General features: G+C 42.1%; 1 protein-coding gene across 2 annotated transcripts; it reads right to left on the minus strand.

The window, feature by feature from the left end:
• Window positions 1-747: 747 nt before the first annotated feature.
• On the minus strand, window positions 748-12,330 carry LOC139532676 (etoposide-induced protein 2.4 homolog). Of its 2 annotated transcripts, none has more exons than XM_071330597.1 (11): window positions 12,208-12,330; window positions 7,392-7,522; window positions 6,554-6,699; window positions 6,083-6,143; window positions 5,875-5,941; window positions 5,640-5,764; window positions 3,646-3,765; window positions 3,345-3,456; window positions 3,126-3,237; window positions 2,925-2,999; window positions 748-2,796 (listed from the first exon to the last, which is right to left on the minus strand). In XM_071330597.1, the coding sequence occupies exons 2-11, from the start codon at window positions 7,431-7,433 to the stop codon at window positions 2,631-2,633; spliced, it is 1,026 nt and encodes a 341-aa protein (XP_071186698.1). In that variant the 5' UTR covers window positions 7,434-7,522; window positions 12,208-12,330; the 3' UTR covers window positions 748-2,630. The 2 variants fall into 2 exon arrangements, with proteins under 2 accessions (XP_071186698.1, XP_071186708.1); XM_071330607.1 differs by lacking the exon at window positions 12,208-12,330 and adding an exon at window positions 12,068-12,167.
• Between the last annotated feature and the right edge of the window lie 3,657 nt (window positions 12,331-15,987).

Raw genomic sequence — 15,987 nt, forward strand, 5'->3', positions numbered from 1 at the left:
TTTCTTTAGAGAAAATATACGTGTAGTGATGTCCTGTTTTTTTTGTTATTGTAATACATATTTTTATTAAAACATTTAAAAAAAGAGCTTGATAAAAATAAAGTTTGGAAGTATGAACAGCGAAGCTGTTATCTCTAACTTATCACCCACATTGGGACGTATAAAACACCAGAATATTTTTGGTGAATTCTCTTACAAATGTTGAGATTTTTTTATTAAATATCCAGGTGGTAAAGTTAAAGTAAATTTCCTGCAATTCTACACATTTTGTAATGACATGTTAATATGATATCTGAGTGAGAATGACTAACAACATCAATAGGGAACCCCTGGAGGTCAGGGCCTTTTGGCATGTGCCCTGTGTGCCCGGTCGGTATTCGGCCATGATTACTACAAGTTTAGATGGCTGGCTAGACAAACTACCAATCTAAAAATTGTTAGCTGACATGTCTGAGTGACTGACATGAGAAAAACTGCTAATGCCCAACCAAATTTCTATATTGCAACTGGTGTATTCTACTATTTTTACTCTCAATAGTAAGTTGAGACCACAACGGAGTTCCTAAAAAATGTAAATACAACTTTTTTTTTCTTCTTGGTTTTGGTCAGGCCCCCTAAGCAACCACTTTTTTCAATTATGACTGGAGCTGGCCCTGGGTGGGAAACATTGAGCAACGAAGCAGCTAACCATAGAATAACATTTGAGACAAAATAAATTGGGGTCAATCAAGATTACTTCCAAGTAGATGTAGTGTATACTGACCAATTTTATTTAGGCAATACTTTTACTCCAACCTCACAAATATCAATCTGCATACATAAACACTATGCACTTCTTACAATTACTACATACCGTTTCAAAAACACTTCCCCTTCCCCCGCAACCCATGAGATTAATGACTAGGTGAAAGCTAGATGATGGTAATCCCCTTGGTGAGGTTTTGGTTGAACATTAGAGCCAAGTGACATCATGTAAAACAAGAAGCCCCTAAAGGCTGTTTGTATTTGCCACTACTCAAGGGGGAACATAAACACAGAGGGTTTCTCCCCTGTCTGTAACTCCAAGAGAAAATCTGTCAGAAGTTCAGCTCAGTGACATATTCCTAGTTCCTACACTACAGTCCTTGGTGTGCAATTGATTCGAAGCAGAAATGAGTCAAACAGAGTAGTAAAGAAGTTTGGCAGTTTCATCTGATCTGACCCAGCAGCAGACAGACAGCTTCACCTGTCTGTCTAATGCTGCATTTACACAGGCAGCCCAATTCTGATCTTTTCCCCACTAATTGGTCTTTTGACCAATCACATCAACTCTTTTTCAGAGATGGTCAAAATACCAATTAGTGAAAAAAATATCAGAATTGGGCTGCCTGTGTAAACGTAGCCTAATATACCCCTATAGAAAACCACTTCCTTAAAACAGCTAACTTCACTTATCACCACACAACAACCAGTGATTTCATATTTAGATTTTTTAGGTAAGGATACTCTTCCTTGGTAGTGTGATGTTTAGATCAGGGCCTGTATCCACAAAGCGTTGCAGAACAGGAGTGCTGATCTAGCATCAGTTTGGACTTTTAGATCATAATGAATATAAGATTGTATGGACAGATCCTAGATCAGCGACACTTTGTTTACACAGGCAACCCAATTCTGATCTTTTTTCCACTAATTGGTATTTTGCAGCCTACATGGATACAGGCCCAGCTCCTATACTGAAAGCGTAAAAATTAAGATTCCTCTAAATAAAGCCCTTATAGGAATAAATAAAGTGTCCCTTTGTTTTCACAACACAAGCTTATTCCTGGGCCAGAGGAGTAGCAGTGTCACCCTGGGTTTATAGCGAAACAGCTATTCATGAACAAGACAGCAACCTATCAGGGTGAAAGGAATGTCACTTGCAACACAGAAAAAAATTACACTTGTGCTTTACTTTTGAACATCGCAAACATGTCACCCCCTTCAATGGAAAAGCAGAACAGGCTTCTTTGGGTCACACAAATTTTCTACTCCTGTTTCTCTTATAAAATATTATCTCATAAGTATTGTGGAGCTCCTGGACCAAAACAGTACCGTCACCCAAAATGAACACAGGCACGGCACGTATTTCAATAGAAGTCAATTATTGATAACATCAGTCCTGACAAAAATGTAACCTCTTCCTTTTTCTCTTCCACATCCAGTGTTTTATACAAATCAGTATGGGATCAGTCACTGGGTGATAAACAGATTAAACAATAGATAGATAGCAAACATTGGAGTTGGAATTGAAAAGAGCAGAAAACAAAATGTATATGACAGCTGGTGCTGTATTTAAAGCTCTCAAATGGCACATCATACATAAAAAAAACTAAAACTATTAAACAAAATAAATGAGAAAAATATATAATAACCTGTGTGTTTGAGTGTGAGGGACAGGGCAGTCAAATCTCATTCGTCATTCACATTAAAAACACACCTTGCAGGTGCTCCAAAATAATATGAAGGGCTATTGGTAGAATCATTAAAATCACATAAAAACCTTTAACCAAACAAACATCATTCCTCTTCCTGTCCACAGAAAGAATCAACTGCTCCTCTATTTGTTTATTAAGCAGTTGCTGAGCTGCTCCTTTGTCGCCCCCTGGTGGCCATCACTGGGAGGGTAGGGGTCTCTGGCGGCCAGGTGAGGCGTGGGGAGAGGGGGGCAGCTTCTCGGTGGAGGTGGACAAAGTCAAGGACGACTGTAGGTGGACCGTTTTGTGGAACAGCTTGTTGCTAATCAGCACAACCAGAGAGAAGAGGCGCAGCTGGAAGTGACTGTGTGGAAAAGACACGGGGGGAAAGAGAGTGAGTGAGCAGGGAAGAGGATTTCACTGGTTCTTTTTACACAAGTGAATCTGTTTGATCACTGGTCATTGTTAGGGCTTGCAGTGCACCATACTCACTATAACTTTGTTGGGGTCTTGGCCTCGTTAGCGCTGATGATGAACAGAGGGAAGAGGATGGAGAACAGACAGCCACTAAAGCAGAAAGATATATCATTTGAGTGGATCATTCAAATGATTTGGTATATCAGTAGAACTGAAAGTCTGCATATTGGAAGAGTCTCGTGCTTGGATTGAAAGAGGGGATACAAGTGGCGTTACCTTATAATATATGAAGAGGGGAGGGCAGTCAATAGAGCCATGGGGAGACCAAAGCCAAAGTAGTAGGGCCAGTTCCTCTCAATGTTGGATAGCCGTTGGTGCATCTCAATGCCTTGGATGAAACGGTTACAAATGGGTTGAGATTCTGCTCAGTTCCTATTACCTAAAATGAGCAAAATACTTTGAGAAGAAATACATCTGAGTAGAAAGGAGGCACACCATGGTTGAACCAGCGATACTCAAAGCAGTAGAGGGAGTAGAGCAAAGACATGTGAAGAAGGCTGACCATCTGTCCAATGGCATCGATGGGGAAGAGACTCACAACCATACCCTAGTGGACCACAACAAAGACAAGATGATGAGCTGATAGATTGACTATTAACTTCAACCAATGGATGTAATGAATTAGAGCTCTCAGCGTTGATCCCAAAGATCCCTGTATGTTTTCATTCCAACATAACCTTAGTGAACCCTTCTTTGTGAACTTGAAGACACATGGGAACGTCGATTGCTGTACTACCTGAATGAGGAAGAGGGCCTGGAGGAGGAGGTTGAAGAGCATGTCAGCGATAATCTTACTGACGCTGGGGAAGGGCTGGGCTTTCCGACCAGACACCTCAAACGCCAAGTCAGCTATGTCCTACAGTAGACAACCAGAGGGCATGTTAACCTCCTGTTTCACTGTGTGACATATGTTATCATCTCAAAAGATCCTCGGGCAATAACGGTGTAAAAACACTGGAAGGGAATATAGATAGCATAGCAATAACACATTGGAAATCCGTTACTGCTGCGAGACAAAAGGAAAGCATAGCCAAGCATTCATTCAACTGTATTAAAGCCACTACTCCATCGCCTGAACATTGCTGGAAAGCTATAAACATTGTCAATAGAGACCGTAATTGGTTTATGATAAAACTATGTATATACAGTGCCTTGCAAAAGTATTCATCCCCCTTGGAGTTTTTCCTATTTTGTTGCATTACAACCTATAATTTAAAAATATTTTTATTTGGATTTCATATAATGGAAATACACAAAATAGTCCAAATTGGTGAAGTGAAAAAATTATAGAAAATAAAACATGGAAAATTGGTGCATACATATGTATTCACCCCCTTTGCTATGAAGCCCCTAAATAAGATCTGGTGCAACCAATTACCTTTAGAAGTCACATAATTAATTATGTGCAATCTATGTGTCACATTGTCTGTCACTTGATCTCAGTATATATATACACCTGTTCTGAAAGGCCCCAGAGTCTGCAACACCACTAAGCAAGGGGCACCACCAAGCAAGCGGCACCATGAAGACCAAGGAGCTCTCCAAACAGGTCAGGGACAAAGTTGTGGAGAAGTACAGATAAGCGTTGGGTTATAAAAAAATATCCGAAACTTTGAACATCCCACGGAGCACCATTAAATCCATTATTAAAAAATATAAAGAATATGGCAGCGCAACAAACCTGCCAAGAGAGGGCCGCCCACCAAAACTCACGGACCAGTCAAGGAGGGCATTAATCAGAGAGGCAACAATGAGACCAAAGATAACCCTGAAGGAGTTGCAAAGCTCCACAGCGGAGATGGGAGTATCTGTCCATAGGACCACTTTAAACCGTACACTTCACACAGCTGGGCTTTACGGAAGAGTGGCCAGAAAAAAGCCATTGCTTAAAGAAAAAAATAAGCAAACACGTTTGGTATTCGCCAAAAGGCATGTGGGAGACTCCCCAAACACATGGAATAAGGTACTCTGGTCAGATGTGACTAAAATTGAGCTTTTTGGCCATCAAGGAAAACGCTATGGCGCAAACCCAACACCCCGAGAACATCATTCCTACACTGAAGCATGGTGGTGGCAGCATCATGCTGTGGGGATGTGTTTCATCGACAGGGACTGGGAAACTGGTCAGAATTGAAGGAATGATGGATGGCGCTAAATACAGGGAAATTCTTGAGGGAAACCTGTTTCAGTCTTCCAGAGATTTGAGACTGGGACAGAGGTTCACCTTCCAGCAGGACAATGACCCTAAGCATACTGCTAAAGCAACACTCGAGTGGTTTAAGGGGAAACATTTAAATGTCAACTTGAAGGAGCTGGAGCAGTTTTGCCTTGAAGAATTGGCAAAAATCCCAGTGGCTAGGTGTGCCAAGCTTTTGAGACATACAGCTGCAAGTCTCTTGGGGTAATTGTTATGCACGCTCAAGTTCAAGTTCTTTTTTGTCTTATTTCTTGTTTGTTTCACAACAAATATTTTGCATCTTTAAATTGGTAGGCATGTTGTGTACATCAAATTATACAAACCCCAAAGAAATCCATTTTAATTCCAGGTTGTAAGGCAACAAAATAGGAAAAATGCCAAAGGGGGTGAATACTTTCGCAAGCCACTGTACGACTAGTGCTCTCCGGTGCCAACTGAGCAACAGTTGTCCTTGACCAGCTATATCCCACCCTTGTTACAACGACAACCACAAAACATCTACGTCATCACCTGTGTACTAACAGAGGCCTCACCTGGAACCAAATGGCGTTGACTATCTTGCTGAGCACAAACAGAGGGAGCACCCAGAGAGCACTGAACACGGAGGTCAATATGAACTCCAGCCAGGACCACACGTTACCATGGAGTGAGGGGTCACCTGTCAGGAAATGGCTCTTTGAGTGACAGGATTTACCACTGTTATTAACAAATCACTATGAAGCATGTGATAATGGAGTGAACCCGCCCCACAGTTCCAGGCAGGCATACCGATAATTCTTGCTGTCAGAGTCTGCAGCAGTGGAATAAACACCCGATAGAAGAGGAACAGACTGAGCTGCAAAAATATTTGGAGGGATTACTAACATGAACAATGTCGTTGTAGTATTACTTCTCTGCCCCTCTCATAGAAAAATCAGTATTTGCATGATATGCATTTTTCAAACAGTTTTAAAATATAGAAAAGTATGTTTCTTACCCAGAACACTCCCCCATTCCACGCACAGCACTGAAAAATCCTACTGGCTAATTTGGGTTCACTGAAAGAGAGAGTATGACTACACATTATCACCCACCATTGTCATTAATAAGCACAAAAAAGGTATAGGCCTAAGCCTACTGTTAACACTGGACAGCACACAACGATCCATATTAAAGTTTTTTAATATGAACCTGTAACAACTAGAAAGAACATATCAGGTTAGATACGGAGGAATGTTAATAATACCCTTTTATGATATGTATCAAATAGCTCCTCGGGCTGAGGGAGAAAACACATATACCCTTTTTATACCCACAATATCGTGCCAACCAAAACAGAAGTGTGCTGTCTCTGAATTTTTTCTTCCACACCAACCTTTCCAGCACGGTTCCAAAAATTTGGGGTTTTAAAACCAGTCCAGCTTGGCAGTGTGAATAGGGTATTAAAGTCGTAATTGCCAGTGTCTACCTCTCCTGTTTGCGTTCCTCACTCTGGGTCCGTCTCTGAGCCAGGGCCCCGCTGGCTCTCCTCTTTCGCTGCTCCTCCCTTTTCTGCTGGATGCGGGCATCCAGCTTGGAGATAGTTCCGATCCCCAAAATGGAGTCCTTAATCCCCTGTAGGACACACAGAAAATTCAAAGTGAGACTGGGGTAAACGCCTTTTAAAGTAAATCAACACAGCACATTCTTCTAATGTTGTACACTACACTGTATGTTAGACTTGGTATGTGTATACGTACATGGGTGGAAAAGTTCCTTTTAAATCAAAGCAGTGTTGCAAACACAAAATGTATCTTAATATCATTGAAGTCAGGTAACTTGTGCTTAAATTCACTTGCTTACCTAGTAGCAGTTGAAATAAAAACACCTGAACTAAACCAAAAAAACAAGGCTAATCTTTGTGCTGCTTTTGTTGAGGAAATCATCATCTGGAAGTAAGGTGATGAGGTTCAAGGTAAACAACACAAGGGTAAACATTTGGTTAAGCCATTAAATGTAGGCCACTATGGTTTTGCCTGAAAGCAACGTTTGCTCTAAAGCAAACAGGAAAAAACACAAAAGAAAAAGCTTAAACTTTATTAACATGTTTAATTTGTCTAGTGTAAAAACATACTAACTTATTAGACGAAATGTCTAATGGGCCGAGTGGATGGCATCAATTGAACTAGAACATAATTCCCAATGGATCTAAACAGAGCTTGCTAGCTCATGATTCAGACTCATGATAGCTGTACCCTCCTTTAACCCCATGTGTCGGCCTATCACTTGTGTGTGAACAGACGGGGTGTGTTGGGTTGCTGTCTGACCGTCGCAACATTACGGAGGAAGGCCCTGACACTGTCTGTCATCTCCAGACCAGCTGCAGATCCATCAACTGCAGGAGGGTGTGCTGAGGACCTGGTCAACTCTCATCGCAGGGAGGGGTACACCTAGCAACCTGTGACATCACACCACACAGGAGAACAGTTACAGAGAGCAGCAGGGGCACTTTGCTCCAAGTCTCATGTTAAAGAGCACGTTATACAGCCTCTATTTAGGGAAGTTATTATTCATGGCAAAGAGGAGCAGACCAAGCAACCAGTGACATCACCAGTCACATCACACAGTTAAATATTTAGAAAAGGGCTCTCCAACCCCTATGCTGCGTTCTAGACAACTGGGAACTCGGAAATCTCGGACTTCCGACTTCAGTGCGTTCAAGACAACCTAGGAACATACAGAGATGTATGTTCCTAGAAGACAACTGGGAACTCAGGCGGGAAAAAATGAACTTCGATGGAGGAAAATGGTTTTGAACGGTTATTCAACTAAGAAACTCAGGCATCTTTCTAGAGCTCCTACTTTCTGACTTGAAGATCACCGCAGTCATGATTTGACCTATTTTTTCGTTTTTTTTGTCCAGACAAAGCAGGGGTTCAAACTGAAGAAACCAGTTCCCCACATGTGAATATAGAAATGTATTTTATCAAACAGAACTATGCTACATTTTATCTCTGGGACCCTCAGGATGACAAATCAGAGCAAGATTACTGAATGTAAGTACATTATTTAACTTCAGAGGTGAATGTATCAAACCAGTTGCCATGATACGTTTCTTGTTGTGCACTCTCAAACAATAGCATGGTATTTGTTCACTGTTATAGCTACTGTAAATTGGACAGTCCAGCTAGATTAAGAAGAATTTAAGCTTTCTGCCCATATAAAGACATGTCTAAGTCCTGGGAAATCTTCTAACTTACGTCATGCTAATCACATTAGCGCACGTTAACGCAACCGTCCCGCGGGGGACACACCGATCCCGTAGAGGTTAACGAGTCCGCCGCGAAGGCTATACTGCTTTCTCAGGAACGCGCCCAAATCCCTGTCATTTGCGTGAAGAAAAAACTGAGAAAAAGGGGGTGGAGGCCGAGCTGCCTTCTGAGAATTCGTAGGCGAGTGAGAAACTCCACTACCATCTGTTCTATTGACAAACGTGCAATCATTGGAAAACAAAATGGATGATAAACGATCAAGACTATCCTACCAATGTGTCATTAAAAACGAATATCTTATGTTTCACCGAGTCGTGGCTGAACGACGACACGGATAATATAGAGCTGGCGAGATTTCCCATGCATCGGCAGGACAGAGAAGCTACGTCTGGTAAGACGAGGTGCGGGTGTGTGTGTCTATTTGTCACTAACAGCTATGCGATATCTAGTATTAAAGAAGTCTCGAGGTATTGCTCACCTGAGGTAGAGTACTTTATGATAAGCTGTAGACCACACAATCCACCAAGAGAGTTCTCATCTATATTATTCGTAGCCGTCTATTTACCACCACAAACCGATGCTGGCACTAACATCGCACTCAACAAGCTGTATAAGGCCAAAAGCAAACAAGAAAATGCTCATCCAGAAGCGGCGCTCCTAGTGTCCGGGGACTTTAATAGAGGCAAACTTAAATCTGTTTAACCTAATTTCTACCAGCATGTCACATTTGCAACCAGAGAGAATACAAACTCCAGACCACCTTTACTCCACACACAGAGATGCATACAAAGCTCTCCCTCACCCTCCATTTGGCAAACCTGGCCATAATTCTATCCTCCTGATTCCTGCTTACAAGCAAAAACTAAAGCAGGAAGTACCAGTGACTCGCTCAATACAGAAGTGGTCAGATGTCGCAGATGCTACACTACAGAACTGTTTTGCTAGCACAGACTGGAATATGTTCCGGTAATCATCCAATGGCATTGAGGAGTATACCACCTGTCACCAGCTTCATCAATTAAGATAGAGCCCGTGTAGTAGGATTCAGACGCTCGTTGGATGTGGCATGGCTTGAAAACTATTACGGACTACAAAGGGAAACCCAGCCACGAGCTGCCCAGTGACACGAACCTACCAGATGAGCTAAATGTCTTTTATGCTCGCTTCGAGGCAAGCAACACTGAAGCATGCATGAGAGCACCAGCTGTTCTGGATGACTGTGTGATAATGCTCTCGGTAGCCGATTTGAGCAAGACCTTTAAACAGGTCAACATTCACAAAGCAGCGGGGCCAGTCGGATTATCAGGACGTGTACGCAAAGCATGCACGGACCAACCGGGCAAGTGTCTTCACTGACATTTTCAACCTCTCCCTGGCCGAGTCTGTAATGCCTACATGTTTCAAGCAGACCACCATAGTCCCTGTGCCCAAGGAAGCGAATGTAACCTGCCTAAATGATTACCCGTAGCCCCCACGTCAGCAGCCATGAAGTGCTTTTTAAGGCTGGCCATGGCTCACATCAACAGCATCATACCGGATATCCTAGACCCACTCCAATTTACATACCGACCAAACAGATCCACAGATGATGCAATCTCATTCGCACTCCACACTGACCTTTCCAACCTGGACAAAAGGCACACCTATGTGAGAATGCTGTTCATTGACTACAGCCCAGCGTTCAACACCACAGTGCCCACGAAGCTCATCACTAAGCTAAGGACCCTGGGACTAATCACCTCCCTCTGCAACTGGATCCTGGACATCCTAACGGGCCACCCCAAGGTGGTAAGGGTAGGCTACAACACGTCTGCCACTCTGATCCTCAACACTGGGACCCCTCAGGGGTGCGTGCTTAGTGCCTTCCTGTACTCCCTGTTCACCCATGACTGCATGGCCAAACGACTCCAACACCATCATTAAGTTTTCTGACGACAACAGTGGTAGGGCTGATTACCGACAACAAAGAGAGAGCCTATACTATAGGCCCTATAGGGAGGTCAGAGACCTGGCAGTGTGGTGCCAGGACATCAAGCCCACCTTCAAAGTGAGCAAGACAATGGAGCTGATCGTGGACTACAGGAAAAGGCGGTCCGAACAGGCCCCAATTAACATCGACGGAGCTGTAGTGGAGCGGGTCAAGAGTTTCAAGTTCCTTGGTGTCCACATCACCAACGAACTATCATGGTCCAAACACACCAAGACAGTCGTGAAGAGGGCACGACAACACCTTTTCCCCCTCAGGAGACTGAAAAGATTTGGCATGGGTCCCCAGATCCTCAAAAAGTTATACAGCTGCACCATTGAGAGCATCCTGACCGGTTGGCATCACCGCCTGGCATAGTAACTGCTCGGTATCTGATCGTAAGGCGCTACAGAGGGTAGCGTGTACGGCCCATCACTGGGGCCAAGCTTCCTGCCGTCCAGGACCTATATACTATGCGGTGTCAGAAGAAAGCCCCAAAAATTGTCAAAGACTCCAGTCATCCAAGTCATAGACAGTTCTCTCTGCTACCACACAGCAAGTGGTACTGGAGTGCCAAGTCTAGGACCAAAAGGCTCCTTAACAGCTTCTACCCCCAAGCCATAAGACTGCTGATCAATTCATCACATGGCCACCCGGACTATTTACATTGACACCACCCCCCCCTATTTATTTTTACACTGCTGCTACTGGCTGTTTATGGCAAATGGAGCATCACGTTAGCCTGTTACAATCTGCTAGTTATCCAACCCTGTTCCTGGAGCTACCCTCCTGTACATTTCCAATCCAATCCCAGTTGTAACTAACCTGAGTCAGTTTATCAACCAGCTAATTATTAGAATCAGGTGCACTATATAAAATAGGGTTGGAGTGAAAAACTACTGGACAGTAGCTCTCCAAGAACAGGGTTGGAGAGCCCTGATTTAGAGAGCATCAGGTTTGCTTTGCTTATAACATTAATGTTAGAAAGAGCATGTCATTGTATATGGCCTATACTATTATTCAAACAATTTTCTAAAATGGTTATAGCATATTTCTGAACAAGTATAGATCTATCACTCTCACTTTGCAGCTAACAACATCTATATGCAAGCACCAAATCCATGCCACATTTGAGCATGTGGACACCTCATGTGTAGGCCTAGATCGAGGGACTTAGTGTCTGCAAATCCCTTGTTCACATTGGCTGTTAAAGGTTTCCGGTTAATGTAACACACCTACAGTGAAATGCCTTTCTTGCAAACTCAAAACCCAACAATGTAATACTAGAAAAAAACAAATAAGAATTAAGCAAGCATACTATATACAGGGTCAGTTCCAATACCATATTTACAATGTGCAGGGATACTGGAGTGATGGAGGTAGATATGTATAGGGGTAAGTTGACTAAACAACAGGATATAAGATAAACAGGGTAGCCTCAACATGTATGTGAGTGTGTGTAGAGTCAGTATAAATGTATGTGCATGGCATTCTTATGTTGAATAGCCAGTTACATGATCAAGTGATGTTAGAGACACCGTTATCTAGCTAACTAGCCATCTGTTGTTAGCCAGTTATGATTGAAACGTTGTTTTGCCTCAATTCTAGGAACCCCAAGGGTCCCTGCGTCTTGGGACAGACAACACTGAAACGTTAGCTAGCTACAAGAACATTATACAACCAACGTTGTATAATATAACAGACGTTCAGTAGTAACATTAGCTAGCTACATTAGGTGTCAAAACAAACATATAATTATAGCTACCTAGGCAAATCGTCCAAATTCAAACGGTGCAAGCTAACATGACCGGCAACTGGCTCGCTAGCTAACAACGACTTTAGATGATTTAGCTAATTGGATCAAAAACAAGCCAGATAATCGATTATTTAGTCAATATGGCCTACCTCATACGACAGCTCCACTTAAATAATCTCTTCACCTCTTTTTTCCTGCAACAACAAACCAAACCCTGCCCCGTAACTTGTGTAATGCGCAAACTCCAACCTAAGGGATTGTGGGAGGTGTAGTGTGGTGTCTGGGGCGGCTAAAAGTTGTGTCATCTGCTTGCTCTTTTGGGGTTAGGCCCTACGGAAGCACCTGTGACAACTATTTGTGTAAAGGGTTTTGTAAAGACAATTTTCCAGTGAATCATCACTCATGGATTTCATACAATTAAACACTGTAGTAGACCAACATATACTAAAAAAATAGAAATGCAAGTGTTGGTCCCATGTTTCATGAGTTGAAATATAAGATCACAGGCATTTTCCATCTGCACAAAAAGCATATTTCTCAAAAATGTTGTACACAAAGTTGTTTACATCCCTGTTAGTGAGCATTTCTCCTTTGCCAAGATAATCAATCCACTTAACAGATGTGACATATTAAGAAAATTATTAAACAGCGTGATCATTACACAGGTGTATCTTGTGCTGGGGACAATAAAAGGCCATTCTAAAATGTGTTGTTTTGTCACACAACAAAATGCCACAGATTTCTCAAGTTTTGAGGGAGGGGTGGGAAGTGGACATCGCAGGTCCCTGAAAGATGGCGGAAGTGGATGCTGAGTTTGAATTAAGCAGCGCATCGAGTAAATTTGGTGAAGACGAATGTTCTGAATGGACAACAGTAGTATCAAAAACTGGAACAAAAAGGAAATTGTCAAACCTTTTAGTGGAGGATACATGTGTAAATGATAATGAATCGCTTCTTGTTGGGATGTGTTTGTTGAGTAAGGATGCATATTTGGGAAACCCGTTTGAGGTGTCAAAAATGGTGAAGTATGCACTTGGAAAAGTGGTCTGTCAGAGTGACCCGGAGTGGCCTTATTTTGATTCATTGTATTTCTGAAGATCAGAGGAAGATTGCAGTGGCCTCAAAATAATCTGGACAACAGAACTTGTGTGTTCTGAACTTCGCAGTAGAGCACCCGTCAAAGGAGTCATCTCAGGGGTGACAACGGATGTTCAGGTTGAATACCTGAAGATAATTCCTGGTGTGGTTGGGGCCCGGCGACTGACCAGCTGGGTGAATGGAGAGAAAAAAGAAAGTCTGTCGGTCCTGTTGTTTTTTGATAAAGAGCAAATACCTACGCATGTGAAGTTTGGTTATGTAAGATACGCCGTAAGAGCTTTTCGTCCCCAAACCACTGCAGTGTAAGAATTGTAAAGGATTTGGCCATGTTTCAAGTGTGTGCAGACGAACAGAGTATACTGAAGAACGGTATACTGAAGAACGGTAAGGGTGAAGGAAATTGAGGTGGCAAATGTTAGAGCGGTCAATCGAATCTCCTATAAGGAGGTGATTAAAATAATTGAGAAAACAAGTGATGCTCTTGAAGATATGGTAGTGGATACACCACAGCCTGTAGTAAATGTTTGCTGCCAGACAAAAGATACCCTGTGTGTTAAAAATGTGGATTTTGTTGTGTTCATTACCACAGGCCTTTTATTGTCCCCAGCACAAGGTGCACCTGTGTAATGACCATGCTGTTTAATCAGCTTCTTGATATGCCACACCTATCAGGTGGATGGATTATCTTGGCAAAGGAGAAATGCTCACTAACAGGGATGTAAACAGATTTGTTCCCCAAATTTGAGAAAAATAAGCTTTATGAGTTTGGAAAATTTCTGGGATCTTATTTCAGCTCATGAAACATGGGACCAACATTTTACATTTATTTTTGTTCAGTGTATATATAGCCTACACTTTCTCGTTTTGAACTTCTAATGGGGTGGGATATTAGGATGGGTGTGGTTTCAGTGACAATGACCATAAAAGCAGATGATCCCCGATTTGACAGCTCCAACTCAGTTACATCTCCGACACTGCCTAAACAAAAGCAATGATAAGCTATGTGTTTATCGGTTAACGTGGGTTACTGCTGATCCTGGCCTTAAAATGTGCAAAAGTGGTAGTGCTTAAGTGCTTAACAGAAGTTGCATACATTTTTATCGTCCACATCATCAATTATTCATGTTTCCACTTATGCCACGGGATTGTGGGAGGTGAAAAATGTGCTATTTTTTCACATTCATGACCAAGCCCTTCTCCCCCGATTGCTCAGTTTGGCCAGGCGGCTAGCTCTAGGAAGAGTCTTGGTGGTTCCAAACTTCTTCCATTTAAAAATGATGGATGCCACTGTGGGATCTTATATAGACAGGTGTGTGCCTTTCCAAATCATGTCCAATCAATTTAATTTTACCACAGGTGGACTCCAATGAAGTTGTAGAAACAGCTCAAAGATAATCAATGGAAGCAAGATGCACCTGAGCTCAATTTCGAGTCTAATAGCAAAGGGTCTGAATACTTATGTAAATAAGGTATTTCAGAATTATTATTTTTTCCCCCAAAAAAATCTAAACCTGTTTTTGCTTTGTCATTATGGGGTATTGTGTGTAGACCGATGAGGATGTTTTTATTTAATCTATTTTAGAATAAGGCTGTAATGTAACAAAATGTGAAAAAGGGAAGGGGTCTGACTTTTTTCAGAATGCACTGTATGTTTGATTATGGGTCCTCTTGAGGTTTCTTCCTTCTAGGGAGTTTTCCTTGCCACTGTGTTTCCGCTTGTACTTTTGGAGTCCAGGCCAGGTTAGGTCCTACTAAAGCACTTGTGACAGCTTTTGGTGTAAAGGGTTTAATTTTGTAAATACCATCTTCCAATGAATCATCACTCATGGATTTAAAACAATTTAACACTGTAGTAGCCCAACATCATTTTTCTATTCCTGTCTACTACTACTTTGAATGACAGGTTTTTTGACACTTATAATGATCATGCTGGGAAGCAATGGTACCAATAAAGTACAACATCAATGGAGAGGCAACCACTTTTCCAGGATATCAATCAATAACAATACGAACAAGGTCACTGTCTATCTTTTCCTCTGTGCCAAAACCACATGAAAACTTTGACAAAAGTTGAGACCTGAAAGGTAGGGCAATATATAGGAGGAAGAATAATGATAAGAAAAACATTTAAGTGTTGTCCCTGATATACCAGCTTCCTGTTTTCAATTGGCTTAAATAAGTTCCTCAATCACAGAGCTTGTCCATTGTGGAGAACCACACTGTCACCACGCATACTTCATCACGAGAGATGGAAGACATTGTCAGAGCAGGAAATTCTGAAATCAATGTGAACTATGGAAACCTTTCTGAGGATACAAAGGATATACACATGAAGACTGCGGCAAATGATTCAGAGGAGGCAGCAAAAACGTGTAAGAGAGCTTATCCAAATTGCATTGTACTCTGTTAAATGCAGAGTACAAATGTTAGGATGTTGGATTCAAACCAACATCCTAACATCCTGTCAGGCTAAATTCCTCTTCCATGGACAAATGGATGTTATAACCTGTTATAATGTGTCATGATGAGGATGCGTTTTGTTTTTAGGGACCACACAAACTAGGTTACTACCTTGCTAGTTGTGCAGTCAATGTCATTGTCAAGAAGTAGGCAGGCGTTATTCAGTGCCTTCCTCTGCTGTTTCCTAACCGTCTCAGGAGCTGAGAATACAGGGCCAGGGAGAAGAGTCTACAGACTGGTCGCTGTGAGCTTTGGTCTGCTGTGCGTTGTACAATTAACACTCAATGTCTCCCTGCACCTCTTCTGTGAGTGAAATTATTTCTGACAAAATAGCTTTGAAATATAGTTAGACAGCAAAATCAGGAAAATTA

The sequence above is a fragment of the Salvelinus alpinus genome, chromosome 1, assembly GCF_045679555.1.
Source record: "Salvelinus alpinus chromosome 1, SLU_Salpinus.1, whole genome shotgun sequence".
Taxonomy (NCBI): Eukaryota; Metazoa; Chordata; class Actinopteri; order Salmoniformes; family Salmonidae; genus Salvelinus; species Salvelinus alpinus.